The sequence below is a fragment of the Pan paniscus genome, chromosome 1 (genome assembly GCF_029289425.2).
Source record: "Pan paniscus chromosome 1, NHGRI_mPanPan1-v2.0_pri, whole genome shotgun sequence".
Lineage (NCBI taxonomy): Eukaryota > Metazoa > Chordata > Mammalia > Primates > Hominidae > Pan > Pan paniscus.
In genome coordinates this window covers 182,776,975-182,804,178 of record NC_073249.2, presented here as the reverse complement: position 1 = coordinate 182,804,178, position 27,204 = coordinate 182,776,975, and the positions used below count along the sequence as shown (strand labels likewise).

The 27,204-nt window shown below is 56.0% G+C and overlaps 1 protein-coding gene across 18 annotated transcripts in view; it reads right to left on the bottom strand.

Annotated features, from left to right (window-relative positions):
* The window catches only part of SLC6A9 (solute carrier family 6 member 9), a 35,054-nt gene extending 8,973 nt beyond the window's left edge, over positions 1 to 26,081 (bottom strand). Inside the window, exons 1-5 of one of the 18 annotated variants that reach the window (XM_003812819.5) lie at positions 25,811 to 26,081; positions 18,774 to 18,888; positions 5,253 to 5,409; positions 4,494 to 4,625; positions 2,873 to 3,143 (exon numbers count right to left, since the gene is read on the bottom strand). In XM_003812819.5, the coding sequence (XP_003812867.4) occupies positions 2,873 to 3,143; positions 4,494 to 4,625; positions 5,253 to 5,409; positions 18,774 to 18,803 (590 nt within the window). In that variant the 5' untranslated portion in view covers positions 18,804 to 18,888; positions 25,811 to 26,081. Of the gene's footprint in view, positions 1 to 2,872; positions 3,144 to 4,493; positions 4,626 to 5,252; positions 5,410 to 6,086; positions 6,249 to 10,939; positions 11,095 to 11,592; positions 11,888 to 16,369; positions 16,432 to 18,773; positions 18,889 to 20,499; positions 21,481 to 25,603; positions 25,690 to 25,810 lie in introns of those variants that run through there. The other 17 variants (XM_008965312.5, XM_034963315.4, XM_063608092.1 and 14 more) reach the window with 17 other exon arrangements.
* Positions 26,082 to 27,204: the final 1,123 nt, after the last annotated feature.

The following is a 27,204-nucleotide window of genomic DNA, read 5'->3' as shown; positions in this document are numbered from 1 at the left end:
CCCTACACAAGCTACCTAACAGGGTTTTTGTGGCACTCCAGTGAGATCGCGCAGCTGTCCAAAGGGTCGTTGGAGAGTGTGGACTAAACACCTGCACCGCCACCCCCACCTAATTCACCCCGGCACACCCAGCAACAGCAGCACCAGAAGGGCGCAACACACACAGATTCTGACACAGCGACTGCTGCCTAGCTCCTTAACCTCTAAATGGCAGTTTCTGAATCTGAAAATATGGATACTAATATCTACTTAGATAATATGCCTGGCACGTAGTAGGTGCTCAACAATAAGGGTGCTTCCTTTCCTCCCTTGCTGAAGCCAGCCTGGGTTGCTCTCTTCAGGGCCATTTCCCTGGATCTCCAGGAGAGGGCAGCAGGGAGCCATGCTGCCGGGAAGGTATCCTGCATGGGACAGTGGGCCAGTTAGGCAGGCCTGGCTCCAGCCCGCGCTGGGGAGTAGAGTGCAGTGGCTCCACCAGCCAGATTTCTTTGAAGGCTCTTCCCCTCTGATTTTACTGGATAAAATCTCTAGAGCTTTGCCCTGGGTGGGCCCAGGGCTGGGAATCTCTGGCAGTCAGCCCCTGGGACAACCACCACTGGAGCATCTGGGGGTGGGGTTGCACAAGGCTTTGTGTTTCTGGGAGCTTCCAGAAAGGTTCATCACCCCATACTAGATCAAGTTGACCAGTCCACATCATGCCTCAAATGTAGTAAAACGCCTCACTCGGCAATATCTGCTCGTTCTCCCATCAGACGGCAGCTCCGTGAGGACAATGTCTTCCTCCCTGCCCTCTCTCCCCTCTGAGAACAGTACCTGGTACCTAGTAGGTGCTCAAGAAATCAGCTGGGTGTGGTGGCTCATGCCTGTAACCCCAGCACTTTGGGAGGCCGAGGTGGGTGGATCACCTGAGGTCAGGAGTTCGAGACCAGCCCGGCCAACATGTCGAAACCCCGTCTCTACTAAAAATACAAAAACAAGCCAGGCGTGGTGGCGGGTGCTTGTAATCCCAGCTACTCGGGAGGCTGAGGCAGGAGAATCGCTTACCCCGGGAGGCAGAGGTTGCAGTGAGCTGAGATCGTGCCACTGCACTCCAGCCTGGGCAACAGAGCGAGATTCTGTCTCAAAAAAAAAAAAAAAAATCATCTGTCCATTCAGTTCCAGGTGTATTTTTTAAAAAGAAAATAAATGTTAGGATGTTAAAAATTAAAAAATGAAAGACAAATGAAATGACCTGTCTGGTAACTGAGTGCCTGAGTCTGCCCATGCCCCTCTGGGGGACAGCAGCTGTGTTCTCTATGCTCTGGGTCCTTGAGAATAGTGGCCCTGTCTTACCTGTCTTTGAGTGTCTACAGCCCAGCCCAGAGGTTGGCACAGGGAAGCTGAGTCCTTCAGGGTCAGAGTACTCGGGCCTGGGTTTAGAGGCCCTGCGGTGACTTGCGGTATCCTCAGACCCTTGTGCATTTCAGCCATGGCTTTCCATCACATGTGGAGAAAAGCCTCAAACCCTTAGCCTGGCATGGGAGGCCCTGTGTTATATGATGCCTGCTGGCCTCTTCTGTCTTGTCACTCAGCGTCCCACCTGCTCCCAACCCCAGCTCCAGTTTGCCTCCTTCTGGCCTCTGCTCACCTGCTCATGTGGTTCCCAATCTCTCTACTTTCCTCTCTCCCTTCTCTGGGAAGCTCTGACTGCCTGGTCTTGCCCCATCCCCTTAGCACCAAGCACTACCTCTTTGTGTCTCTGTGACACCCCTGCACATACCTGGACCGAGGCACCTGCCCTACTGTGATTAGCAATCTGTCTCCCCACTGCCCTGTGAGCTCCTCAGGACAGGGGCTCTGGGCCGTTCATACCTACCAAGGGGACACAGGGCCAGGCAGAGCAGAGGCATGAATGTTGTGGAATAAATGGTGGAGGCCTGCCAGCATGCCCCCAAAGCCCTCTGCCCAGGGGTTCCCCAGCAAGACACAGGGAATTTCCAGCTGGTGGGTGGAGGGCACAGCAGGATGGCCTGAGACTCTGGTCTCTGTCGCCTCTGAACAAAATGTGCCAGGATGTCTTGATCACGGCACCCCCGGCTCAGAGACCTTCCATGGTGTCTTTTGTTCTGCATCATCAAGTCTAAGCCTAATCCTGGCAAGTTCTTTATGAAGGCAGTGCCACTTCCTAGGCCACCTGAAGCCCACGCATTCTCCCCACACCTGTTACTCTCATCAGAGCAGGCTCCCTTCAGCTTTGGGGCCAGCCTCTGCTCATCTGGGACACAGCCTTTGCCCACACTCTTCTTCTCCCCAGGATCTGCCCCCCTTTCCCCTGAGTCTCCTCTGAAGGCTGGTTTGCTGGATTTCTGACGGCCTTCCTCACGGCTGCTCTGTAAAGATCCTGCAACTCAACATTCCATCTTCCATTGCTTTCTTTTTTTTTTTTTTGAGATGGAGTCTTGCTCTGTCGCCCAGGCTGAAGTGCAGTGGCGCGATCTCAGCTCATTGCAAGCTCTGCCTCGCGGGTTCACGCCATTCTCCTGTGCCTGCCACCATGCCCGGCTAATTTCTTTTCTCTTTTTGTATTTTTAGTAGAGACAGGGTTTCACCGTGTTAGCCAGGATGGTCTTGATCTCCTGACCTCGTGATCTGCCCGCCTCGGCCTCCCAAAGTGCTGGGATTACAGGCATGAGCCACCGCGCCCGGCCTCCATCTTCCATTGCTTTCTGTACATCAGGCTCTTCTCCTAAACTCTTCACTCACCTCTACCCTCTCCCAGCCCAGCAGCGGGCTGAACCTGCAGCAGGCACCCTACTTTGTCTTCAGATGGTTGCCCAGTGGGGACAGGGTTGTCACCAGGTTCCCCCCACCCCAGGTCCTGCAGGTGCCTCACCTCCAGTACTCCTCGCTGGGGCTGGTCCTCTGGAGGCTGTGGTTGAGCAGGTGGGAGAGGTTGCTGGGCAAGGCGGCTGGCCGAGAGCCATTGGTGAGGTTGGAGGCGTCCAGTACACCGGCGCAGTCATGAGTGTTCCAGGGGTTATTGCAGTAGGCCCAGGGCAGCACGTGCGTCATGGACGAGAAGAAGTAGTAGAAGGCGATGCAGATGACCACATTGTAGTAGATGCCGATGTAGGTGGACACCACCATCATACCATAGCCCACTCCTGCAGGAGGGGAGGGGCGGGGGGAGGAACCTCAGCATCCAGCAGGAGGAGGTGAGGTTAACAATTTCTTTTCTTTTTTTTCTTTTCTTTTTTTTTTTTTTTTTTTGAGATGGAGTCTAGCTCTGTTGCCCAGGCTCTGTCACCCAGGCTGGAGTGCAGTGGCGGAATCTTGGCTCACTGCAAGCTCCACCTCCCGGGTTCATGCCATTCTCCTGCCTCAACCTACCGAGTAGCTGGGACTACAGGCACCCACCACCATGCCTGGCTAATTTTTTTGTATTTTTAGTAGAGACGGGGTTTCACTGTGTTAGCCAGGATGGTCTTGATCTCCTGACCTCGTGATCCGCCCACCTCGGCCTCCCGAAGTGCTGGGATTACAGGCGTGAGCCACCGCACCCGGCCTTTTTTTTTTTTTTTTTTTTTGAGACGGAGTTTTTGCTTTTCTTGCCCAGGCTGGAGTGCAATGGTGCGATCTCGGCTCACTGCAACCTCCGCCTCCCAGGTTCAAGCGATTCTCCTGCCTCAGCCTCCCGAGTAGCTGGGATTAGAGGCATGCGCCACCATACCCGGATAATTTTGTATTTTTAGTAGAGATGGGGTTTCTTTTTTTTTTTTTTTTTTTTGACATGGAGTCTCCCTCTGTCGCCCAGGCTGGAGTGCTGTGGCACGATCTTGGCTCACTGCAAGCTCTGCCTCCCAGGTTCACGCCATTCTCCCACCTCAGCCCCCAGAGTAGCTGGGACTGCAGGCGCCTGCCACCACACCAGGCTAATTTTGTTTTTGTATTTTTAGTAGAGACAGGGTTTCACCGTATTAGCCAGTATGGTCTCGATCTCCTGACCTTGTGATCCGCCTGCCTTGGCCTCCCAAAGTGCTGGGATTACAGGGGTAAGCCACCGCGCCCGGCCAAGATGGGGTTTCTCCATGTTGGTCAGGCTGGTCTCAAACTCCTGACCTCAGGTGATCCGCCTGCCTTGGCCTCCCAAAGTGCTGGGATTACAGGTGTGAGCCACTGTGCCTGGCCCGAGGTTAATAATTTCTAAGGGCCCAAGGGGCAGGCTGAGATGGAGGGCCAAAGGAAGGCCAGGTCAAGGTCTTGGTAGGGGTAAGTTGGTGGGGGGCGGCGCAAATGAGTTTTGTGTGTACACGTGGTAGGAGGGGAGGGTGGTGGCCAAGTAAACATGGGTCCCAGCATGCGTCCATGGCTTAGGCCATTGATGTGGGGCTTGGGGTCAGCATCAGGGTTCTACGGAGGTCAGCCGTGTTTGTACAGATGGGCAAGTTGGCACGGCCCTCAGAGGCTGTTGTGTGTTTGTGTATGTGTGAGCGAGTGCCCTGCCCAGGCCTCACCTTTGAACATGGGGCTGATCCTCCAGACCCCCAGGCACCCCTGGCTTGCAAACTGGCCGAAGGAGAGCTCCATGAAGAAGAGGGGGATCCCGCAGAAGATGAGCATGATGAAGTAGGGGAACATGAAGGCGCCTGGTAGGCAGGGAGAGGTCTGGCTCAGGAGTGGGCTTGGAGGGATCTCACCCTGGGCTTCCTGCTCAGAACTCAACAGCAAAACCTTCGCGATTGGGTAGGACCCAGGGAGGAGTGTGCCAGGCTTGAGCAGGAGCCTGGGCTGAGGCACACCACCCCCAGCCTGTCTTTCAACTTGACAGAGGCTCTCAGGAAGTCTGCTTGGAGTGGAATCCAGGCCCCAGAGCCTCCATACTTGGGTGGGATTTGATGGTTTAAACAAGCGATTTCACAAGCATAAGTTGCTGAGATCCTCAACATCCCTGAACCATTTAGGGGGGCTGCTGAACCCCAGGGAATAGAACAGGGAGCCTTGTGGGCGGGGGGGGGGGGGTTAGGTCCTTTTCTCACCTCTCCTCACCTCAAAGGGGGCCAACTGGCAGGGCCAGGCCCGAACAACAGACTGCCAGGGTCTGGGGTGGCCTGCCTTAGGCAAAGGGTGCCTAAGCCAGGGATGGGGGTGAAGGAGGCCAGGGCCAGAGGCCAGCCTTTATCTGGAGTGGGTCTGTGCCAGGGAGAGGGTGGCCCAGGCCCTGGTGGGTGGGCTCTACCCAAGTGGGTGGTCCCTGCCCTGTGCCCACTGGGTACCTCCCCCGTTGCGATAGCAGAGGTATGGGAAGCGCCAGACATTGCCCAGGCCCACGGCATAGCCCACGCTCGTCAGTACAAACTCGATCTGGTTGCCCCAGTTGCCCCGTTTGAGGTTCTGGTCCCTCTTGGTGGCCTCGCTGGGCACAGCACCATTCTGTGGGGACAGGAGAGAAGCTACCATCAGCAAGGCATTTGTGCTCCATGCCTGACCCTCTGGGCCTCCCCCAGCAGGGAAACCGTGGACCCTCCAACACCCCTCCCCGGCTTCCCCTCTGCTGGCAGGAGCTTCAGGCAGGCCTGGCAGAGGAGGGAAGCAGAGAGTAGTGGCTGCCAGAGGGCGCCAAGCAGAGCTTCCCTCACCAGCCCCACAGCACCCAGTGCCAGGTGCACAGCCCACCTGAGGAGCTGCTGCCAGCATCCGGGAGGCGGGACACTGAAGAGGGAGCTAGGGCCAGGAGCCCCCAAGCCCCTCCAAAACCTCCCCTTGCCCCTCTGGGTAAGGATCTGGGAGCAGCTGAGCCTCATACCAAGCAGCCAAGTCAGGCTGGGCACAAAGGGGCCTGTGTCCAGACAGCCCCCCCACCCGTCGCCTACCACATCACCAGGCTGAGCACGCTGCCCCTGGGCAGGCGACTGCGGGGGAGGGGAGGTTAGACCCCTCCCCCAGCTGAAGGCTTCTTCCTGGGGGCACAGAGTGGGCAGGGCTTGGGGGAAATGGGGGAGCAGCTGAGCTGGGACAGACCTGGGGAGGGCATTCTGGGACTCTAGGTGGGAGGGTCCGGGGAGCTAGCTACACTGCCCATGGCTGGGGAGGGGCCCTGGGGAGCTGACCTGGGCCATGGCTAGGGAGTGCTGGGCCATGAGTTGGGGAAGGAGACCAGAGTTGTAGGCCCCATGCCAGACTTTGAGGACAGACTCTGCTAGGGAAATAGAGGGAGTGGCTCCAGAAAAGGGTGGCAGGAAGAAGGATCTCTGAACAGGGAGAAGCGTCACCTGCAGGGGAGGGGGCCGAAGGTCAGGAGAGGCAGATGCGGGGATTTGCCCCAGGGAAGAATGTGGTGCCTGCAGGACTGGGCTGGTGGCCTGGGCCCCACTGAGGACAGCCCCTTGTGGAACCCCAGGCCCAAAAGCTGGAACTGGCTCTGCAAGTCCCTTGGTTAAAGAAGTCCCTTAAAAAGTGCCATGCTCCTTCCACCTCCCTCCCACAGTGAGCAGGAAATTAATCAGAGCCCGAGGGCCCCAAGGGGTCTCACTAAGGAGACAGGGGCTCAGTGTCACCAACAGAAACACAGACAGACCTTAGTGCCAGAGACAGCCTCCCAGAGGTGAGCTATTCCCCTGAGAGAAACAGACAGACCCGGCAACAGAGATGGAGCCCCGTAGCCTCAGAGAGATGCCAGTGATGTGACATTGACCCTCCGCTTGAAAGAGACATATTCGACAGCAGTCACTCTGGTCAATAAGCAAGGCAGCCTGGTGCAGGTGAAATGCTATCAGACCCTGATGCTGATGAACAAACACAGACGGAATGAATGGCCTCCCTGGGCCCCAAGCGCCTTGGATAGGCCAGGTGGGAATGTGGGCAAAGGAGGCACCAAGGCCTGACGGGTGGGCACTGCAGCACAGACACCTTTGTGGGGCAGCCACCCTGTGCTCTCAATCCAGCATCGACCCTGCTGAGATGTGATCCTCACACCCTCCACAGAGGGCAGGGGCGCAGTGCCAGGGACCATGGGTTTCCTTCAAGGAGCACCCAGAGCAAATCAGTGGCTGAACAAGCCTTCTTTCATTCATTCGTTGATTCATTCATGCAATGGCAGATTTATTGACACCGGCTATGTGCCAGGCACTGTGCCAGGAAGTGGGACTTCAGCAGAGAGCTCCTACCCATTCAGAGCTGGAAATCTAGCGGGGGTGCAAGCCATCAATGAAATGTATACACCCATCATCTTTAGATGTGGCTTCAGGGTGACCACAGAGGGGATCATCTCAAAATCACAAGAGTATGGAAGGAGGACAAGGCAGGAAAGCAGGGCTGAGGTCAAGGAAGGCCTCCCTGATGAGGCTTGAAGACATGCTTGGCCCTGGTAGAGGGTGCCCCCAGGCCTGAGTGTGCCCTCTGTGACATGCCCCTACAGAATACTGTCTGAGCATGTCACCACCTCCTGGGGCCTTCACTGGGGCAGGTGTGGCAAGATCACAGAGTCAAAGGCCCATTTTTTGGAGGGTGTGAGGCCTGCTGGGGGTGGTTTATCTGGTCCCAAACAAATGCCAGCCAAATAGGGCTCCTATATGTTGACCCTACAATACCAGTTTTATTCTGTCCCAGGGTTGTTTACTTAGGGGCACAATGCCTGATTGTGCCAGCAGCACAGTACACGGATGGGGTCACAGAGCAGCAGTTACAGCTGTAAAAGGGACAACTGATGGTCCAGGATGGACCCATGGGCAGGGTAAGGGCAAGGCCCTTTGCAGAGATCCAGGTTCCCAAGGCTTGAAGATAAAGGCCTGTCTCCTGTTCCCAGCAGGATGAGGGACAGATGCCCCACACCCCCTGACCAAGTGGGACCACATTTGGATCCCTGAAGTCTGCTCCTTCCCTGGCAGGGGGAGGTACGGGGAAGGTGGTGATGCTTCCAGCCACGTGCCACAGACAGCCGCCTGCCTGAGCCCTCAAGAGCCAGCCACTGCTCCGTTAATGAGCCGTGTACTAACCAGCTTAGCCGTGCGGGCTGTAACCCAGGGAGGCCACAGCCCCCGCGACAGGGGCTGACCCGGGGTTGGCGATGGGGCTCTGGCAGGAAGTTCCTGACAACACTAAAGGTCTGCTGTATGCAGAGGATCCTTGCAGAAGCAGCACCCACTTCTGCTTGGGCCTGGGTCCCAGCCCTGTGGCACTCGACCACGGGAATCTGGCCCAGGCTTGGCCTCTGACTTCAACTCCAGGGCTGTCTATGCTCAGGTGGCTTGGCTGGGGAGGGCTGAGCTCTCAGTGGAGGACAGAGCAAGCCTACCTTTCTCCAAGCAAACTGGAGGAAAGACTCTCCAAAAAAAAAATCCAGGCACTTTCTGGGTGCTCTAGTTCCCTTCCTTGTCCAGATCTCCTATGGGGACCACCCTCTGACTTCCTCCTGAGCAGCTAAATCTTTTTCAATACTGTATGGCTTTTTTTCCCCCTCCTTGCATAATCTTTCCTATTCTAAGCCTCTAGTTTTTCTTGATCTGCTGGGTGGATGGCTGTGTCACTGATATGAACTGTCCCTGCAGTGGTCATCAGCTGAGGTGCCCACGGAAAAATCCCTTTGTGCTCACGATTTGACTCAGACTGGCTGCCAGTCTGCCTGAGCCAGCTCAGCCCCATGGATGGGCTCTGCTCCAGGCTTCTCCTAACCCCCACCACCATCACCACCATCTGCCCCCCTCTGCTCACCCTCACTCACTTGCTGACATCTCAGTGGGGAATTAAACCATAGCAGCATGGTTCCCTCTGGCTTGGCCCCTTCTTCTGCAGGCTCCCTAGACAGCCCCTATGTGCCCTGTCACCCTTCCTGGCAGCTCTGAGAGGCCACTGCCAGGACAAAGCAGCCTCCACTTGCCACTGCCATGGGCTCAGCGGGTGGTCTCCAGGACAGGACTACCCTGCCCTGTCCCCAAGGTCTCCCAGCCATGGAAGGAATGGAGGCTTTCCTTCCATGGCGGGGTGGGGTGAGCTGGCTGACACATATACACACATACACACACACACACACACACACACACACACACACCCCTCAGATGTTCCCTTACCCTTAGAACCAGTCATTGAGATAGCAGTGTCCACCCTGGCACAAGGACTTATGATCTTTCCTGGTTTAACAGCCTCCCACCCCTTCCCTGCCTAGCTGGGAGAGCCACACTGAGCAAAGTCACTTACATAAGTCCTTTACACAGCCCTCTGCTCGGCTTATTTAGTGCTCTGGCTGAGCCCCTGGAATTAAGGCTGCTCAGCTCCGAGGGCAGAATCCAGATCTCCCACTCAGCCCTGGGCTTGGCAGAGGCGGGACACCGGTGCAGGTGAGAGCCCTGGTGCTCTAGGGCCTGCTCCTCCAGTAGAGCCCTGGGCAAGCCACTTCCACTCTTGGTATCTCAGCATTGCTGTCTACAAAAGCAGGGGACAGACTAGATAACCTCACTATCAGACAAGATCGGGTGCGTTCAGGATGGTATGGCCATAGACTAGATAACCTCACTTTCAATCGATCTGCCAGATTCCCAGGCTAGACAGCCTCAGCAGCTACTCACATTCCATAGCTCTCCCTCACCTGGAATTTTGCTATTTCTGACTTTCCCCTGTACATTCCATTAGTTCCCACTAGCTTTCTAGATTACTAAAAACAATTTTGCCCTTTTTTTCATGATTATAAAAGCATAATAAGCTATCACAAAAAAAATTAGAAAATACAGAAAAAGGTAAAGAGGAAATGCAGCAGCAAAGCCTACTCCCAGAGCGAAGCAGGCCAGCCCCAGGATGCACTCCTGCCTTTTGCTGTTGCACAGACTCAGGGAGCCCAGCTCTCCACCCTGGACGGTGACTGTGCTCTGGTGTGAGACTCCTGCCTCCTAGATCAGTGGCCAGTGGATATTTTTGTGAATTGTGAGCTTCCCCCTCCTGCTCTGGGTGGACACTGAGGAATCCTGGAGCTGCCCTGGCTGGGCGGGCCCCTCTGGGACCCAGCAGGCTTTGTGTTTAGGACTCTCCAGCCCCAGGGTTTGCTCATGGGATGAAGTCCCATCCAAGACAAACTTTATGGAGGAGAATGGGCAAGACCTCACATCCCAGACTGACTTTGAGCCAAATCAGATCACTGGCAACTTTCTCTAAGCCCCAATGGGGAATCTAGACAGAACAGCCATTACAGTAAATTGTGGCTGCCTCAGAAGACCCCACGACCTCCTTCCTGCCAGGCACCCCTCGGTTTTTGTTCTCTCCTGTCAGTGCAGGGCCCAGCCTGGCCCACAGGCAGCACCTACCCTGCAATGACAGAATCTTCTGTCCTTCACCTACATGGCACTGAGTAGGGGCAGAGAGACCCAGCTGCAGCTCTGATCTCTGGCCTCAGTTACCTGGATACGGGAGAGTCTGGGGCCGGGGTGGAGGGGCAGAACATGGGAAAATCTCCCCCGGGCCGAGCAGCCCCCAGTGGCCATTCATGCCTCCTGCCTCAAGGCAAACCTCAGAGCCATCTCTGGGCACCTCTCAGGACTCCAGGTGCCTTCAGAGTCCAGGCCTTCATATAGCAGATGAGAGAGGCAAGAATACGCCTTGTGCTTATCCATTGCAGAGCCCTGACTGGCAGCAAGGGACCTGCCAATATTGTGGGCTGCAGACAGATGACTGGCACCCCCAGGCATGCCGGGCTCCACTCCAGGCCCTGGGGAGAGTGATGGAGGACCCTGGGTGGGCTCTGGCCAGCTCCTCGCTTCCCACCCCAGACAAGCCCAGGAGGGAAGACTGGAGGCAGTGGTCATGTCCTGTGCTGCAGCGGCTGGGGGCGGCATCTACTCTCACCGGCTAGCAGCAGGCAGGCACTCTGGAAAGTGGCTTTGGTTCTTGACCCTAGCAGTACTGAGGCTTGAGGGCAGCCCTGCGTACTGTTCCTCCCAGACCCATCCCACATCGCCTCAGAGGACATTCCCTCTCTTGCCTTTTGAAGGTCAAGTCAGGATGTCCTACAGGGGAGAAGTGTAGCTTTCAAGTCTTCTCACCCTCGCTGCCATCCGCTGACATCTCCACCCGTCCCCGGCGTCCAGGGATGAGGACACACCGGCTCCCAGCCCATGCGGGCACTTGCCCTGGACCCTGGAAAATGTTCCGTGGGGTCTCTCTCTTCCCAGCTGAGACTCTTGCCCCATCCCCTTCCCCCACCCCTTGCCACTGAAACCATGTACCACGTTCCCCTGCCCCCTCACCCACTCTTCCCATAGGAGTAACTGCCGTGGCACAGACAATGAGGCTGTATTGATTAGTACAATTCCTGGGCACCTCCGGCCCGTCTCCCCGGGAGCTAGGACAATGCAGCTTTGATACACAGAGCAGATTCTCAGCAGGTCCTTGGGCTGGGGGAGCCCTCACACCCCCACTCTCCTCCCCGTCACCCCCACCACACAGCTAACTCTTCCTGCACTCCTTTGCACAGTTGCAACTTTCTGGGTCACTTTGGCTGGTGTCTGTCTTGCTTGCTGGCTGTGCCTGCCCCTCCCTGGCACAGACCACTCAGCCCCTCTCCCCACCCGCCGCCCAGCCTCTCAGCCTGCCTGGCACCAAGGAGGGGGCTCAACCTCCTGGAAGGTGACTGACCTGTTCTGGGGAAGAGGGGGCCACAGGTCCATGAGCCGCGGCCATCCTGGGGCGAGCGATCGCAGCCCGCGTGTCTCCGCCGCTCATTCACACCTCTGCCAGCTCCAGCGCGACACTGACGCATCCCCTGCCTCTCCCACTGCCGGGCTGGGCAGCGTCAATTACTTTCACCTCATCTCCTCCCGAAGCTCTGCCTACCCCCTCCCCTGGCCCTGCCCCTCCGGCCAGTCCCCATGCAGCCCAGCACGGGTGCTCCGGAGCTGGAGTGGGGTGTGTGGGGTTTGTTGTGTTTTTCCCTTGTTCCCAGCAAGTAACTGGAACAACACACACACACACACACACACACACACACACACACAGTGGGGCAGAGCAGGCGAGAGGGTGGCTCACTTCCCCCACAGAGCTGACCAGACGCTGTCTGAGCCCACAGGCCTAGCACTGGGTGGGCTCCTGGTAGGGTAGTTGGGTGTCTGATGAGTGATGGGGTCTGCCCCATTGGGCCCTGGATGGTGACCGGCAGGAGGATGGAAGGCACAGTCCACAGGGCACCACCAGAGCAGCTCAGGCTCCACGGAGGGGTGTGGGCTGGGAGAAACCAAGCCCTAGGGCTGTACCTGACACCCCCCACCAACCAGAGATGGGGACTCCCAAACTGCCAGGGTGATGGGGCGTCTTCCTAGGAGAATGCAACTGACCATGCAAGAAAGCCCTGGCCTAGTGAACCACGCTGTCACCTGTCTGGACAAAGATGGCATTAGCCAAGGGGGCAGTCATCCCAGAGTCCAGACAAAGGGGGACTGTGGAATAAGAACCCGTGAGGATTTGCACTGTGATGCCTAGAAGCTGAGGTGCTAGTCTGGGAGTGTGCGTGGCGTGGGCTGGTAGGTCCAGTGGTGTCGTCACCATGACTGTAGTCACCACTACTGTGGTGGGATGCCACTCAGACCCATCCAGTCCCTTTCTCTGAGGCCACACACACTGGCCAGTCTCCTGCTGACCCCAAGATACTGCAGACCAGTGGCTCGGAAGGTGGGCATATGCGTTCCGGTGCCAGGAATGTGTCAGGCCCTTTGGAAACTGGTCAGTCAGCAGAAGGCCTGGCTTACCATAGGACCTCAGGAAATATCAGTCAGATGGACACGTGCATGAATTCTGGTGTAAGAGCAGCTTTCCTGTGAGTTTGGTGAGTGTGGCAACCCCGTAGGGAACATAAGGAGTTTTGTCAAGCACAGCATGACATTAAAAATTTAAAAACAGGGCCGGGTACGGTGGCTCACGCCTGTAATCCCAGCACTTTGGGAGGCTGAGGAGGGCAGATCACAAGGTCAGGAGTTCAAGACCAACCTGACCAACATGGTGAGACCAACCCCATCTCTACTAAAAATACAAAATTAGCTGGGCGTGGTGGCACATGCCTGTAATCCCAGCTACTCGGGAGGCTGAGGCGGGAGAATCGCTTGAACCCGGGAGGTGGAGGTTGCAGTGAGCCAAGATCGCGCCATTGCATTCCAGCCTGGGCAACAAGAGCAAAACTCTCTCTCTAAAATAATAATAATAATAATAATAATAATAATAAATAAATAAAAATAAAAAGACAGGTGGGGCACACTGGCTTAGGCCTGTAATGCCAGTGCTTTGGGAAGCCAAGGCAGGAGGGTCGCTTGAGGTCAGGAGTTCATGACCAGCCTGGGCAACATAGTGAGACCGTGTCTCTACAAAAAACTGGCCAGGTGTGGTGGTGTGTACCTATAGTCCCAGCTACTCAGGAGACTGAGGAGGGAGTTTTGCTTGAGCCCAGACATTGGAAGTTGTAGTGAGCTATGATCACACCACTGCACTCCAAACTGGGTGACAAAGTGAGACCTTGTTTCAAAAAATTAATAAAAAATAAATTTTAAAATAAGACAAAAAGTCACAGCCTTTAGAGTTTGACAGTCCTGGGTTCAAACCCTAGCTTTGTCAGTTTCTCACCATATATAACCTTAGGCAAGTCCATTAACATGTCGGATCTCAGTTTCTCCATCTCTAAAACAGGGAAACCACCCACCAATCATTGAATCTAGTGAGCATTAGTAATAATGGTAATAGAAAATACATAGTAAGTGCTTGCTGTGGGCCAGGCACTGTCCTGGCTCAGCATACATGGGACACTTGCTTCACAGACAGCCCATTACCCTGTGGGCACTCACCTAGTATGGTACAAGTTAACTTCCCATATCTTAACTCATTGGGTCCTCCCAGCTGTCCCATGAGGTAGGTCCATTATTATCTCCATGTTGGTTTGGGGAAGATGGGGACAGGCCTTGGCTCAAGCAAGTGTCCTAAGGATGGCCTCAGATCCTACTGACTCAGCTGCTCACTGAGCCAGCCTCATGCGCCTGGTCCCCAGACACACTCCCCTGACTTCCCATGGGCACAGACTGAGGGCCAAGGCGCTGGCTGGGCCACTGGCTCCAGGAAGGTCCAGTCACCCATGATGCCCAAATGCTCACTTGCACCCAGGGTGGGCTCTGGGCTCTGGCTGCCCTGGCCTGGGCCGGGTGCCCAGAACAGGCAGCCCTGGCTGGATGGCTTTCCCTGGCTCTGGCCATGGGGACAGGAGGCGGCAGCAGCCCAGCTGGGCCCTGGCCGTAATGAGGCCTCATTAGCGAGATCCAGCTGCTCTAGCCCCACTTAGGGATGCTGACTCCCCCAGCTCCCGCCTCTGACTTTGCCTAATAAGAGTGGGCATGCTTCCAGAGGGGCAAGGAGGCTAGGGTCTTTGTTGTCCCCTGTGACTCTGGAGGGAAGGTCCCGCTGAGCTGGGACTGAGAAGTGCCGGGGATGGGGGAGGGCTGCAGGGAGGCTGTGTGGGAGGCCGGGCTACAGGGTTGAGTAGGTGGGCTAGACAGGAAGTGGGGAGGGGGAGGGAGGGCAGGGCCCCCGACCAGAGAGGAAGCTGAGGAAGGCTGGAACTTTTCCTCTGGATCTAGATATTGCCCATTTCACTGAGGAGGGGGTAGCTGCTAATCTAGGATCAGCGGAAGGTCATTGCTTAGGCTGTCCTGGCTAGAAGAGCACCTCTACTGTGCTAGGCCTTATCTAAGGAGAATGCCCACTGTGTGCCAGGCCCTGAGCCGGGATAGCACTTACTGGATGTCAAATCTTGTGCTGGAAGCACCTGCTGTGTGTGAGAACCTGCATCAGCAGAGTGCCCACCGTGTGCCAAATCCGATGCTGATCAGCAGAGTGCCCTTTGTGTGCCAAGTCCGATGCTGAGACAGCACTCATTGTGTGTCAGCCCCAGGTGGGGAGCCCCTGTGGTGTGCTAGGTCCTGTACTAGGGGAGTACCCCGGGTATGTCGAATTCTGTGCCAGGTAAGGACCCAATGTGCGCCCAGCTCTGAGCTGGGTGAGCACCCACTGTGTGCCTGGCAGTGTGCTAGAGGAATGCCTACAGGGTGACAGGCTGTCTTCTAAGGGAGTGTTTAATGTGTGCCAAGTCTGCACTAGTTGAGCATTTGCCACATGCTAAGACTTGGGTTAGGTGAGTGCCCAGGCAGGGACAGGCCCTCTACCAAGGGAGTGTCCAAGGTGTGCCAAACCCTGTGCTTGGTGACCTCCCAATAATGCACCAAGCCTGCACTAGTTGAGCTCTTGCTACATGCCAACACTTGGGCTGGGTGAGTCCCCACTATGTGCCAGGTCCTATGACGGACGCTACAGACAGGAGGTGCCCAAACCCTCAGGGAAAAACATATGAGAACGCGTCAGGGTGGGGCAGCCCCTGGCAGCCTGTGGTGCTTGCAAGGCCTCCTCGGATTTGGATGCTCTGGCACCCAGAACCCTAATCCAAATGAGTCTGTTCCTGTTCATTGTAAGGCTTCCCAGTGGCAGAAACAATCAGTGTGCTCAGACATGGGAAGAGGTCAACAAAGCTCACCAAGGCCTGGACTGCCCAAGACTCTGCATGAGTGGGCAGTGGCACTAGGGAGGGGACTGAGGTGGCCAGCCTGGGAAATGGTGTGACATTGGTGGGTGGAGGATTAAAACTGAGCTAGTGGGGGCTCTCTTGCCTCCTGTCCTGGGTCCCTCTCCTCCAGCCCCTTGTCCTTTGAGACCTAGGTGGCCCTGCTCCGCACGTGTATGAGGCCCTAGGTCTCCACAGGAGGGCCACCCCACCCACCCCCTAGTGCCCCCAAGCATCCCAGCTGCTCCCAGGCTTGGAGGCACCCTGGCCAGCTGGGTTCTCGCACAGCCCTGTCCTAGGAGCTGCTGAGGCGTGAGGGAGGCAGCTGAGCTGGCCTGGCAGAGACCATCTGGGCTGGAGTGAGGGAGGGACACGTGCAGCAGGCATGTGGGCCTGGGCACGTGCTGGTAAGCTGCATGTTACCCATGGGGCACTGGCTGTAGCATCCAGCAGAAGCTCCAAGGATAACACAGGGTGTCTGCCGACACTGAAGAGACTTGGAGGGCCAGTGTCCTCACACCCAAACCTGGGTAAAGGGGGATAGAATTGAGGATCCCATGGTAGGGGCCAGTGCCTGCTCCATGCATGCCAGGGCACAAACAGAGCAGCAGAAGCCACGGAAAACTGGGATGGTCCAAGTGCATGGCTCACACACACGCCCCTTAACATCCTCTCTTCTGATCTACCAGGGTATCCAAAGAAGAACCCTGTCAGAATGAAGCTTCCTTAGTTACTAGCCATAGGAAGACACAGAAGACACAAATGTGCTGACTGGGCTGCCTGTGTTAGAAGAGACGGGGCTCAGCAGGGACCAGCTGCCCTATGTACCTCAGAGGCTGTGTCTAGAGACAAGCACTGAACGGAGGTGGCTTCAGTCCCAAACTGGAACCCAAGAATAGAATGGAGTACTCCAAGGTCATCAGCAGAACTGAAAAGGAAGCAGGAATAGAATCTCCAAGCAACCACTGGGGGTGCCCATGGGACGGATGCTATGGGCCTCAAACGCAGCAACAGTGGGCAAAAGCCAAAGGGCAGAGAACGGGGAGGAGAGCGAGCCCCAGCTATCTTTAGGCACATCCTGGTGCTGGGAACAGGAGTCCCAAGGCAGCATTCCCATCCATAGACAGGCTGGCCGGGCCGACCGGCAGAGCACAGTCCGGGAAGCTCAGCTCAGGCAGGGACTCTGGGACACTGGGACCCATGCCCTCTGTGCTGCTCACATCTCTCCTGCCTGCCCTCCTCCCAGTCCTTCCAGGTCACTCCAGAGAAGGAAGAGCAACCAGGGAGGACTCAGAGGTTTCATGGGGCTCAGAATCTCCATGGTAGGAAGGGGCAGGGCCACACCCCGCTTCTTATCACAAGCCCATGGCAATTCCAAGACTTCTCCAGGAAAGGTGGGGCCATGTTTGGGTTCTCAGATGGGATTCACCCCTAGCAAGTGTTCAGGTCATAAGATCTCCATCTGGGCCCATTTCTGAGCACCCAGATTTCAGGAATCTCAGGAATACTTTCAGGAGCTTGGTTCAATCAGACTTGCTCCAATCAGTCAATCAGTAGGGGGCTAGACCAGAGCTGGCCTGAGGGTTGGGGCCAGGGGTTGGATGCTGGAGGTTCAGAACAGGGCCAGATAGAAGATCCTGTGCTTGGAGCAGAACCACCGGTTCTCTCCCACAAACTGCTGTTTTTTAATTTTTCTTTCTTTCTTTCTTTCTTTTTTTTTTGAGACAGAGCCCTGCTCTATTGCCCAGGCTGGAGTGCAGTGGCGCTTGCCTCACTGCAACCTGGGTTCAAGTGATTTTCGTGCCACAGCCTCCCAAGTAGCTGGGATTACAGGTGCACACCACCACATCTGGCTAATTTTTGTATTTTTAGTAGAGACAAGGTTTCACCATGTTGGTCAGGCTGGTCTCAAACTCCTGATCTCAGGTGATCTGCCCTCCTCAGCCTCCCAAAGTGCTGGGATTACAGGCGTGAGCCACCCTGCCCAGCCCAAGTTGTTCTTTTAAACCAGGTACTTTGAGTCCCAGAAATCTCTGGTGAGAGACAGGGCTCGTTTGGGGAGGGCTCAGTAGAGACACCAGGCCAATGACTCTTTCACTAAATGAGAAAAGCAACACAGGGGATTGAAAGGATGGGAGCTGCTGAGGGAGGGACTGTCCATGCTCAGTCCCTGGTCCCCACCCCCGGCAGCCATCCAGTCTAGCCTGTCCCCAGGGAAGATCTCAAGAGAAGGAAGACAACCATTGCCTCTGGGACAGGATTTGGCATCATTTTCTTGGTTCCTGCTTCTGGTGCTGACCTGGTCCATCCATCAGCGAGTCTTGCTCCTTCAAGAACCTCACCCAGGCCGGGTGCGGTGGCTCACGCCTGTAATCTCAGCACTTTGGAAGGCCGAGGCATGTGGATCACCTGAGGTCAGGAGTTTGAGACCAGCCTGGCCAACATGGTGAAACCCCGTCTCTACTAAAAATACAAAATTAGCTAGGCATGGTGGCTCATGCCTGTAATCCCAGCTATTTGGGAGGCTGAGGCATGAGAATCGCTTGAACCCGGCAGGGGCAGAGGTTGCAGTGAGCTGAGATCACGCCACTGCACTCTAGCCTGGGCAACAGAGTGAGACTTAGTCTCAAAAAAATTAAAAAAAATAAAAAGAATCTCACCCACCCCTCTGTGTCTCGTGGCCTCACCACTACCTCTCCTGTGTCTCGTGGCCTCACCACTACCTCTCCTGTGCTCTAAGGCTGAGGGCAAAGAAGAGCCAGGACTTGGGGAAAGGGTGGAGGGAGATTTTCTGGGAGGCCTCAGGAGAGGATTCAAAACAAAATGTTCTTTGTTACTTTTCAGACTGAGAAGGACCCAAAGAAGTGGAGAAAAACCAGGCAGGGTCTGAGGGAGGACCCCTTGATCAGCACAGACTGAAGGCGCCTGCACAGCCCCGCGTCCACTGTCCTCTCAGCATATGAGTGGCCTCCTTCTGTCCGGAGCACCTCTGTGACAAGGATGGGGCCCACACCTCCTGCCTTCTGGCAGGTCTTTGTGGGCTCTGCGGGCTTGGAGCCTGATGCTCTCTGACCTGCTAGATCAGGGGCTACCTGCCCAGGCCGGGGTCAGCTGGGCACTCAGGAGCCCTGGCAGTGCCGGCCTTCCTAAGCCTTCCAAGCAGCTGGCAGGACGTCCTGGGGGCAGGGCTTGGGACTCCTGTTCCTTCCCGCAGTCTGGCCTCTGTACTCACCAGCATCCCTTTGGCACCTTTTCCTACCATGGCAGCGGTGGGTTGGGGCTCTGGTGATGGGGACCACACTCACAGGCTCTGCTTCCAGTGCCTTTCAGGCCACAGATCTCAAGAGCTGTGGAGAGAGCAGAGGGTGAGGTGAGGACTTGGCCGTGTGGCCCACAGGGCTCTCCAGACAGGTAGTGCCGAGCCACCCACCACCAGCCCGCCCAGGCCCTCTGCCAGGCCATGTCCATATCCTGCTCCTTTCTGGAAGACCCTCAGATCCAGCTCCTTCTCAGTCCCCCCAACCTTTCCCCTGGATCTCTTGATCTCCAGGCTTCCTGTCCCAATGGGCAAAGGTCTATTTTTGACTTTCCAGATGCCCAATCCTATAAAAGATAAAAAATGAATACCAAACTGGGATGGAGTCCAATTCCTTCATGGTCTGTGTGAATGGCTTCAGCCTTTCCCCAGGAGGGGAATCAGCTCAGATCAGCACACTCTCCCCATCCTCACCCCAGCCAGGCAGCCAGGATGGTCCTTCCCTATCTGGGTGGCACTCAGTGTGGGCTCCAGGGCAGCTGGGTTTGTTGTCATGTCATTCACTTGAACCGAGTTCTGGGCCTGCCACACACCCATGTGCAGCCGCACCTCCTTGCACTCCCAGCTGTCCCCTCCACAGCAGTTCACCAGGTGAAATTCTACAAATCCTTGGCACTGCACCGGGCTAAATGTCACCTCTTCTCTGCAGCCTTTTCTGACCCTCTCTCTCAAAAGAATGAAAAAGTTGCTTCCTCCTTTCTGTTTTGTGCAAATCTCTACTAGTATTCTTATTTCATATGACACTTATTTGCTTATAAGTTCATCAACTATGAGTCAGTGAGTTCCCCGAGGGCTTGGGACTGTGTTTCTTTTACTCTCTGTGCCCAGCATGTAGCACAGCACTGGACTTGCAAGATGTGTTTGTTATTTGAATTGAAATGGAGGGAAATAGCGAAGTCGGGACCTCTGAAATGAGGGGTCCAGGCCAGCCCACGATCTTGTGGGAAGGATCTGAGGGGCAAGGTGGGGCTGGCGAGCTGGGGGGCAGCAGCCACGTGGAAGGTACAGCCTCATGGCAATGCTGGTGCACGCTGGATTAATGTCAGATGGGACGGAAGAAAGGTTAGTTTTTGACAGGCCTCGGGAGAAATCCATCTTCAGACAGCCTTAAAGAGTTGCCTCATTGCACTCCAGCCTGGGCGACAGAGCAAGGTTCCGTCTCAAAAAAAAAAAAAAAAAAAAAGTTATCTTGGCCAGACGTGGTGGCTCACGCCTGTAATCCCAGCACTTTAGGAGGCCAAGGCAGGTGGATTACCCGAGCTCAGGAGTTTCAGACCATCCTGGCCAACATGGTGAAACCCTGTCTCTACTAAAATTACAAAAATTAGCTGGGCGTGGTGGCGGGCGCCTGTAATCCCAGCTACTCGGGAGGCTGAGGCAGGAGAATCGCTGGAACCTGGGAGGCAGAGGTTGCAGTGAGCCGAGATTGCGCGACTACACTCTAGCTTGGGTGACAGAGCAAGACTCCGTCTCGAAAAAAAAAAAAAAAAAAAGAATTGACTCATGGAAGGAAACCCCAGGAAGGATTCGGCTCTGCCTTTCTGGAGCCTTTCTTGCCTTCCCAGGGAGTCAACTCTGTTCCCAAGGCTACTCTGGGCAACTCTGCCCCACCCACAGCCACCTGTCAAGGGCCCCTTCTCACCTACAAATGCAGGAAATCTCTGGAAGGCTGGAGGAGAGATGAGGAGGCTGCTCTTTGCCTATGCAAATCAGGCCTTGGCATTTTTAGGCCCTTTGACCTGGCTGCCTGGTCTCCTGCAGAGCTTCTCTTCAGGGCAGGGTGGGGACAAGATGTGACCCAGGCTGGCCTGTGGCTCAACTTGTCCTCCTAAAGAGGTTCCTGCTCATGGCTTTGGTCTTCTGGGGGCAAATAGGGGAAGGGGGGGTGTGCTCCCTTAAAAGGAGATCACACCTTGTCCTCTCTCACCCCTGTGCCTCCCTCTCCAGGTGTAAACTCTATATTTGACTTCCTTAAAGCCACCTGTCTTCAGTCAAGGACTAATAACGACAATGATGATAGTAATAACAGCAGATGGCATTAGAAAGAGCCATGTCAGCTGGACGCAGTGGCTCACGGCTGTAATTCCAGCACTTTGGGAGGCCGAGGCGGGCGGATCACCTGAGGTCAGGAGTTCAAGACCAGCCTGACCAATATGGTGAAATCCCGTCTCTACTAAAAATACAAAAATTAACCAGGTATGGTGGTATGCGCCTGTAGTCCCAGCTACTCGGGAGGCTGAGATAGGAGAATCGTTTGAATCTGGGAGGCAGAGATTGCAGTGAGCCGAGCTCGCACCACTGTACTCCAGCCTGGGCGACAGAGCGAGACTTTGTCTAAAAAAAAAAAAAGCCACAAAAAAGCCACGTCACAGGTTGGAAATTATGAAGCCCGCTGGTCAGGTAAGTAAACTGAGGACACTGTGTCTCAGAACTTAGGCTGCAGAGGGCCCTCACCCAGGTTATCCTGGAATTCCTCCAATTCCTCCTATTACCGTCAGAGAGACAGACTCGGAGAGGTCAAATGCCTTCCTTGTAAGTGCTCGAGTGAGGACTTGAACTAGGTTTTCAGACCCTACATCTCTGACTCTGACATCTCTGACTGCAAATGCAGTCCCTGCCCTCAGGTAGTTCGTGGACTGGAGGGAAAAGACTGCTTCATGGCGGCTTCCAGGAGAATGAGCTGGGTGTAAAGCTTTGCTGCTTCTCCTGCCTTTGACATTCCTGTTACGTGGTCCCATCCATCCATTCAGAAAACACCAACTGATTGCCCATGGCGTCCAGTCTCTTCTACGTGTGGAAGATCCACAACACCAGGCCCCACACATGCCCCTGAAGCACTTGTGGGCCACTGTTGACAAGCAGTAGTGGGTCACAGAGGCAGTTTAGCACATGATAAAGAGCTCAGGCTCTGGGATCTGGTAGGCCTGGGCTGGATTTCTGGCTCAGCTACTCACCAGGTATGTGATTTCGAGTAAGTTACTTAACCTCTTTGAGCCTTAGTTTTCTCAGTCTGGAAGATGGGGCTAACAGTAATTTCCTCGTAAGTTCTGAAGTTTCTGCCTAATTTTTGTCCTTTCCACAAGCCCTCCACATATTCCTCCCCTCCAATCTGTTAATCTTCCCAAAGCCCTAAATCCCTGATTCTCTCCAACAGTTTTCCACAGCCAACAGGATATGGCCTAAATTGCTTAGCAGGCGTTTAAGGCTGGCCACAGCTGGACTCATTTATTCCACAATATTGATTGCAGGTCTGCTCTGGACCAGACCTGTGCTAGGCACCAAGAACTCAAAGGTATCTGCACTCCTGCAGTTTACAGACTAAGGGGCAAGAGTTAAACCAATGACTAAAATTTAAAGAATTACAAACTGAGACCAGGAGTGGTGGCTCATGCCTGTAATCCTAGCACTTTGGGAGGCCAAGGCAGGCAAATCACCTGAGGTCAGGAGTTCGAGACCAGCCTGGCTAACATGGTGAAGGCCCGTCTCTATTAAAAACACAAAATTAGCTGGGCGTGGTGGTAGGCGCCTGTAATCCCAGCTACTTGGGAGGCTGAGGCAGGAGAATCACTTGAATCCAGGAGGCAGAGGTTGCAGTGAGCCGAGGTCACGCCATTGCACCCCAGCCTGGGCAAAAAGAGTGAAACTCTTGTCTCAAAAAATAAAAAATAAAGAATTGCCTACTGAGATAAAGGGTGTAAAAGAGAAAGATTGTGTTATGAGACTCTACAATAGGGGGGCCTGGCCTTGTGTAAGACTAGGGGAGGGCTTCCCTGATGAAGTGATGTTTAAGGGTCTAAAGCAGTTAATTAGGCAAAGTGGCAATAATGAGGAAGAGAAGAGGAAGAGAGAGTCAAGCAAATGGAACAATATGTGGAAAGGCTCTGAGGCTGGAGCTCAGACAGTCAGGGGGAAATGGTCAAAGATTAAAGTGGACAGAGAGGCCTGGCCAGGGCCTTTGGGGTCTGGATTTTGGTCTTCATCTTGAGGGCAAGGGTGCCTATTGAAAGCTTTTAAGCAGAAGATCAACTTCAAGGAGGAGCCATTGGTGGAATGTGCATCTTGAAACCATCCCCCTAGATACAGTGTGGAGAAAGGACTGGAGGGAGGCTGAAGTTGAAGAGAGGAAGTCAATTAGAAATGGGCCAGGCCAGGCCGGGCGCGGTGGCTCACACCTGTAATCCCAGCACTTTGGGAGGCCGAGGTGGGTGGATCACCTGAGGTCAGGAGTCCGAGACCAGCCTGACCGACATGGAGAAACCCTGTCTCTACTAAAAATACGAAATTAGCTGGGCGTGGTGGCAGGCACCTGTAATCCCAGCTGCTCAGGAGGCTGAGTCATGAGAATTGCTTGAACTTAGGAGACAGAGGTTGCAGTGAGTCGAGATTGTGCCATTGCACTATTGCCTGGGCAACAAGAGCAAAACTCCGTCAAAAGAAAAAGAAAAAGAAAAAAGAAAGAGAGAGAGAGAAAGAAAGAAAGGAAGGAAGGAAGGAGCCAGGCCAAAAATGAAGGGGCTCAGGTTAGGGAGGTGACAATAGGGTGAGGAGAGGTGCACAGATTTCAGAGAAATATAAAAGGCAACATGGCGAGACTTGGTGATGAATCGGACTGGGTAGGGGGAGGGATAAAGAGTCTCTGGTTTCTGCTGGTGCAGTGGCAGGAAACCAGTGCCCGACCCAGAGGACGAATGCTGGTGAGGCTGCAGGTTTGGTGCGGGGACAGGAGGGCTGGCTTGGACAAGCTGGTCTGAGCTGCTTGTGAGCCAGATGTTGAGATATCAGCCACAGAACCCTGGCCCATCTTGACAGTCTCACTGCTGAGTATCAGACAGGACTGTCAGGTCAATCAGTTTTAACGGTCCATCTTGGCCAAGCCCTGGAGTCCTCACGGGGGATGGAAAGGTGACAGGCTCTTTTCCTAGCTTGAAGGACCTCACAGTTTAGTAGACAGATAGAGGAAGAAGCATAATTTCCATTCACTGTGATGGAGGAAGTGGAGGAGCTGTGGGAGCAGGAAACAGCCCTTAGTTCTACCTGGGAGCCCAGGTCAGCAACCTGCGGCCATCTGCCGCCACGTGAGACTACCCAGCATTTGCAGAGGGCTCCTGCTTCATGCCTTTGCCCCGGCACCCGTTCCATCTTTTTTGAGCACCCTTGTCTCCACTTCCACCTGTATGTATCCTACCCATCCTCAAAACCTATCCCAATGCTATTATCTTCATGAAGCCTTCCTAGGTCCTCCCCGTTGCTGTCAGCCTTCCTACTGTACCCCCACGCTGGCCACACGTAGCAATTGAGGCATGCTTCCTTGTGCCCAAGTCTGGCTCCCCACTAGATGGAGAGTTCTACCAGGGCAGAGGCGTGATTCTTCTGTGTCCCCAGAGCCGGGAACTGAGCGGGTACAGCCGCAGTCGCCGCATAGGCCAAGTAAAGGGGGCGTTTTCTCTGCGGTCCTTGGAAACACTTGGGCATGCTCAGTGTCGCCCATTAGTCCCTAGAACCAGTCCCCTCACCCACTACTCTCCAACCTTCTGATGCTCCCTCACTTTGGCAGTCTTTAACCTTTCAGGTTTTTCTCTCTTTCCCCACTCCTCGCCCTGCAGCCTTTATTTCCCAACGGCCGCACCCTCACGCTCCTTTCAGCGGAGAAATAGACCGCGCTTTGTGCGGAAGCTGTCAGCGAGCAGGCGTCCCGTCTCCTTTAAGAGTGATCCGCGAGGGGGTGTGGCTTGCCGAGAGCAGGCCCGAAAGGGGGTGCGGCTCCTTTAAGTATCCGCCGGCCCGAGGCGCGGAGGCCTCCGGCCGGCGGGCAGGGGCGCGGTCGGTCTGGGAGCAGCGGCACCGCCCGCAGCGTCCCGGTTCCTCGAAGCGGGGCGCGTCCGCTTTAATCGGGGAGAGAGATGTGGGGGCACGGGCGTTACATCAGCCGCCACGTGTGGGCCTAAGCTGGCGTGGAGGCGGCGGCCCCGCCCCCGGCCCCTGCGGTGGAAAAGTACCGGGGCGCCGAGGTCCCCGCCCCACGGCCCCGCCCCCGGGCCGGCACCGGCCCCTCCCGGCCCTCCGGGCAAGCCCCACTCTCCCGCCCGGCCCGGCCCCGCCGCCTGCTCGAGATCTGCAGTGGCTGCCGGGTGCGGAGCGCCGGCCGGGGGTGGGCTCTCCAGGGCTGCTAGGCCCCTGCCCTCACCTGCGGCCGCCCGGCCCCGCCCTAGGCGTGCCGGTAATGAGGGTTGGGGTGGGGAGGGCACGGATTCTTCCCAGGGTAGCAACCCCCAGAGAACTCCCCGCTCGCTCGCAGTCCCTTCCCAAAGCCGCGGCCAGAGCGCGGACAAAGAGAGGCTGAGTGCGCCAGGACTCTCCCGCGCGGCTTCCCGGGTCCCGCGGGCGCACGGGCACTGGCACCGGCACCGGGAGGGCAGATAGGGAGGCAGGCCGGCTGGAGGGGCCAGATAGGCAGCCAGGCTGGCGGGCGCTGAGAGGCGATGGAGCGAGCGGGAGCCCGCACGCTGGGTGCAGGCACGGCCGACTATCGACCCCTGCAGGCCCCCAGAGCGCAGAACCACTGGCTCCTCGGACGGACAGTGCCACGCTCTGGCTCCGGCGCTACCCGCACAGCCTGCGCCCGCCGCCCCCGATCGAACTGGCGTCTGGCGCCCCCCCCTACCCCACGCTGGAGCTCCCCCCACTTCCCTCTCCCTCCCGCTTCAGCTCCTTGGTGACAGCGGTGACACCCAGACGCGCGCACCTACCCCGACCTTTGCGGCGAGACAGACATCCCGGTGCGTGCACCCACACTCTTACCCACAGATGCCCGCATACATGCGCGATCACACACACACACACACACGCACACGCTGGTCCTGGGGCTCAGCCCCGCGGAGCCGCCGAACACTCAGACCGACGGCAGGACAGACGGAGGCGCGGGCCCCAGCGTCCCCTTCCCCCAGCCCCCTTACCATGCTGCAGCCCCCGGCCCAGGCGTGCTGGGTCCGCACCGCGGTGCGCCCAGGTGGCTTTCTTAAAGGGAAAGTTGCATCAGCCTCCCGAGGCTCTGTGCCGCGCCGAGTTCGCCCGCCCCGCCGCGCCGCTCGCAGCTCTTCCACAGCCTGTTGTGTTTTGGTTTCGGGGAGGCGGGGGCTAAGAGTTTGGTGAAAGTTTGAAGAGTGGAGAAGGCTTGGGAGATCTAGCCAAGTCCCTCCCCTACCCGAACGGCTCCCCTGGCCGTCCTCCCCTCTCCATCCCATCCCCTCCTCCCGTGCCGACTTCTCAGGCTCCTCCTCCCAGGGAATAAAATTACAAGTCTCTCCAGCTTTCAGATGATTGATCCCCACGAACCCCTGGGAGTGAGCGCCACAAAGGAGTCCCCTTCTCCGCCCCTGCCTCGCTGCCCTCCAGCTGGGGCCCTTGAACAAGCAGATGTGGGTCCCTTCGGGCTAGGCTGGAATGAAGCCAGAAGGCCTGGGGCACTATGGGGGGCTGAGGCTGGAGTTAGCCCTCCAGGCCCCTGGCCTTCTGCGCCTGCGTTTCCCCTAGAGAGAAGTCAGAGCAAATTCCATTCCCTTTGGAGCAGAGCCGCTAGAGACTGTGGGCATTGCTGGGTAAGGCCTAGGTCCTACTCCTTGGAACTGGAGGGCTCGGGGTAGCCCTTTCTCAAATTTCCCTCCTGGACCACCGGCTTGGTCAGCTCTACTTTTGAGGTGGTGTTACAGGGGCTGCAGACACCAACCTGGGATCCCTCCTCCTTCCATGGTGAGACAGACCTGGGTTACAATCTCAGCTAAAAAAGAGTCTTTGCCAAAAGGAGCATGGTGAGCCTCGGTTTCCTCCTCTGTGAAACAGAGAGAAGGGGCTAAGGAAATGCATGTGTGTGTATATAAAGCCCATTGCTCCAGGCTGCCTCTGGGGAGTGGTGGCTGGCATTTGGAATGAGCCTCCCACATTTGCATACCTTGTGAGAGCCACCACCTTTCATGGAGAGTGGCCAGTTAGTTCTGTCAGAGGAACTGGTTTTTGCCCCAACCTGAGTAGGGCATCTGCTCAGGGAAGGGGCCCAGCCCACAGAGGCAATTTCTACTTTGGACCCTGAGTCCTCACCATTTTCTGGCCAGGAAACAGTTTAATTTTTTTCCTTGGGACAGTCAGCCTCCAAGAAGCGAGTGCACACATGCCAAACTCACGTGAAACCAATTGTTGAGTGAGATTCCAGTTTATTAATTTATCAGAGGCACTGAACAAGATAACAGGCATCAAGCCCAGGCATTCCCTGAAATGCGAGCTCTCTCAGGCCACACGCGGTCCATTCCACAAACCTTCCTCAGAGCCAAAGTACAAAGACAGCTCTCTGTTGTCT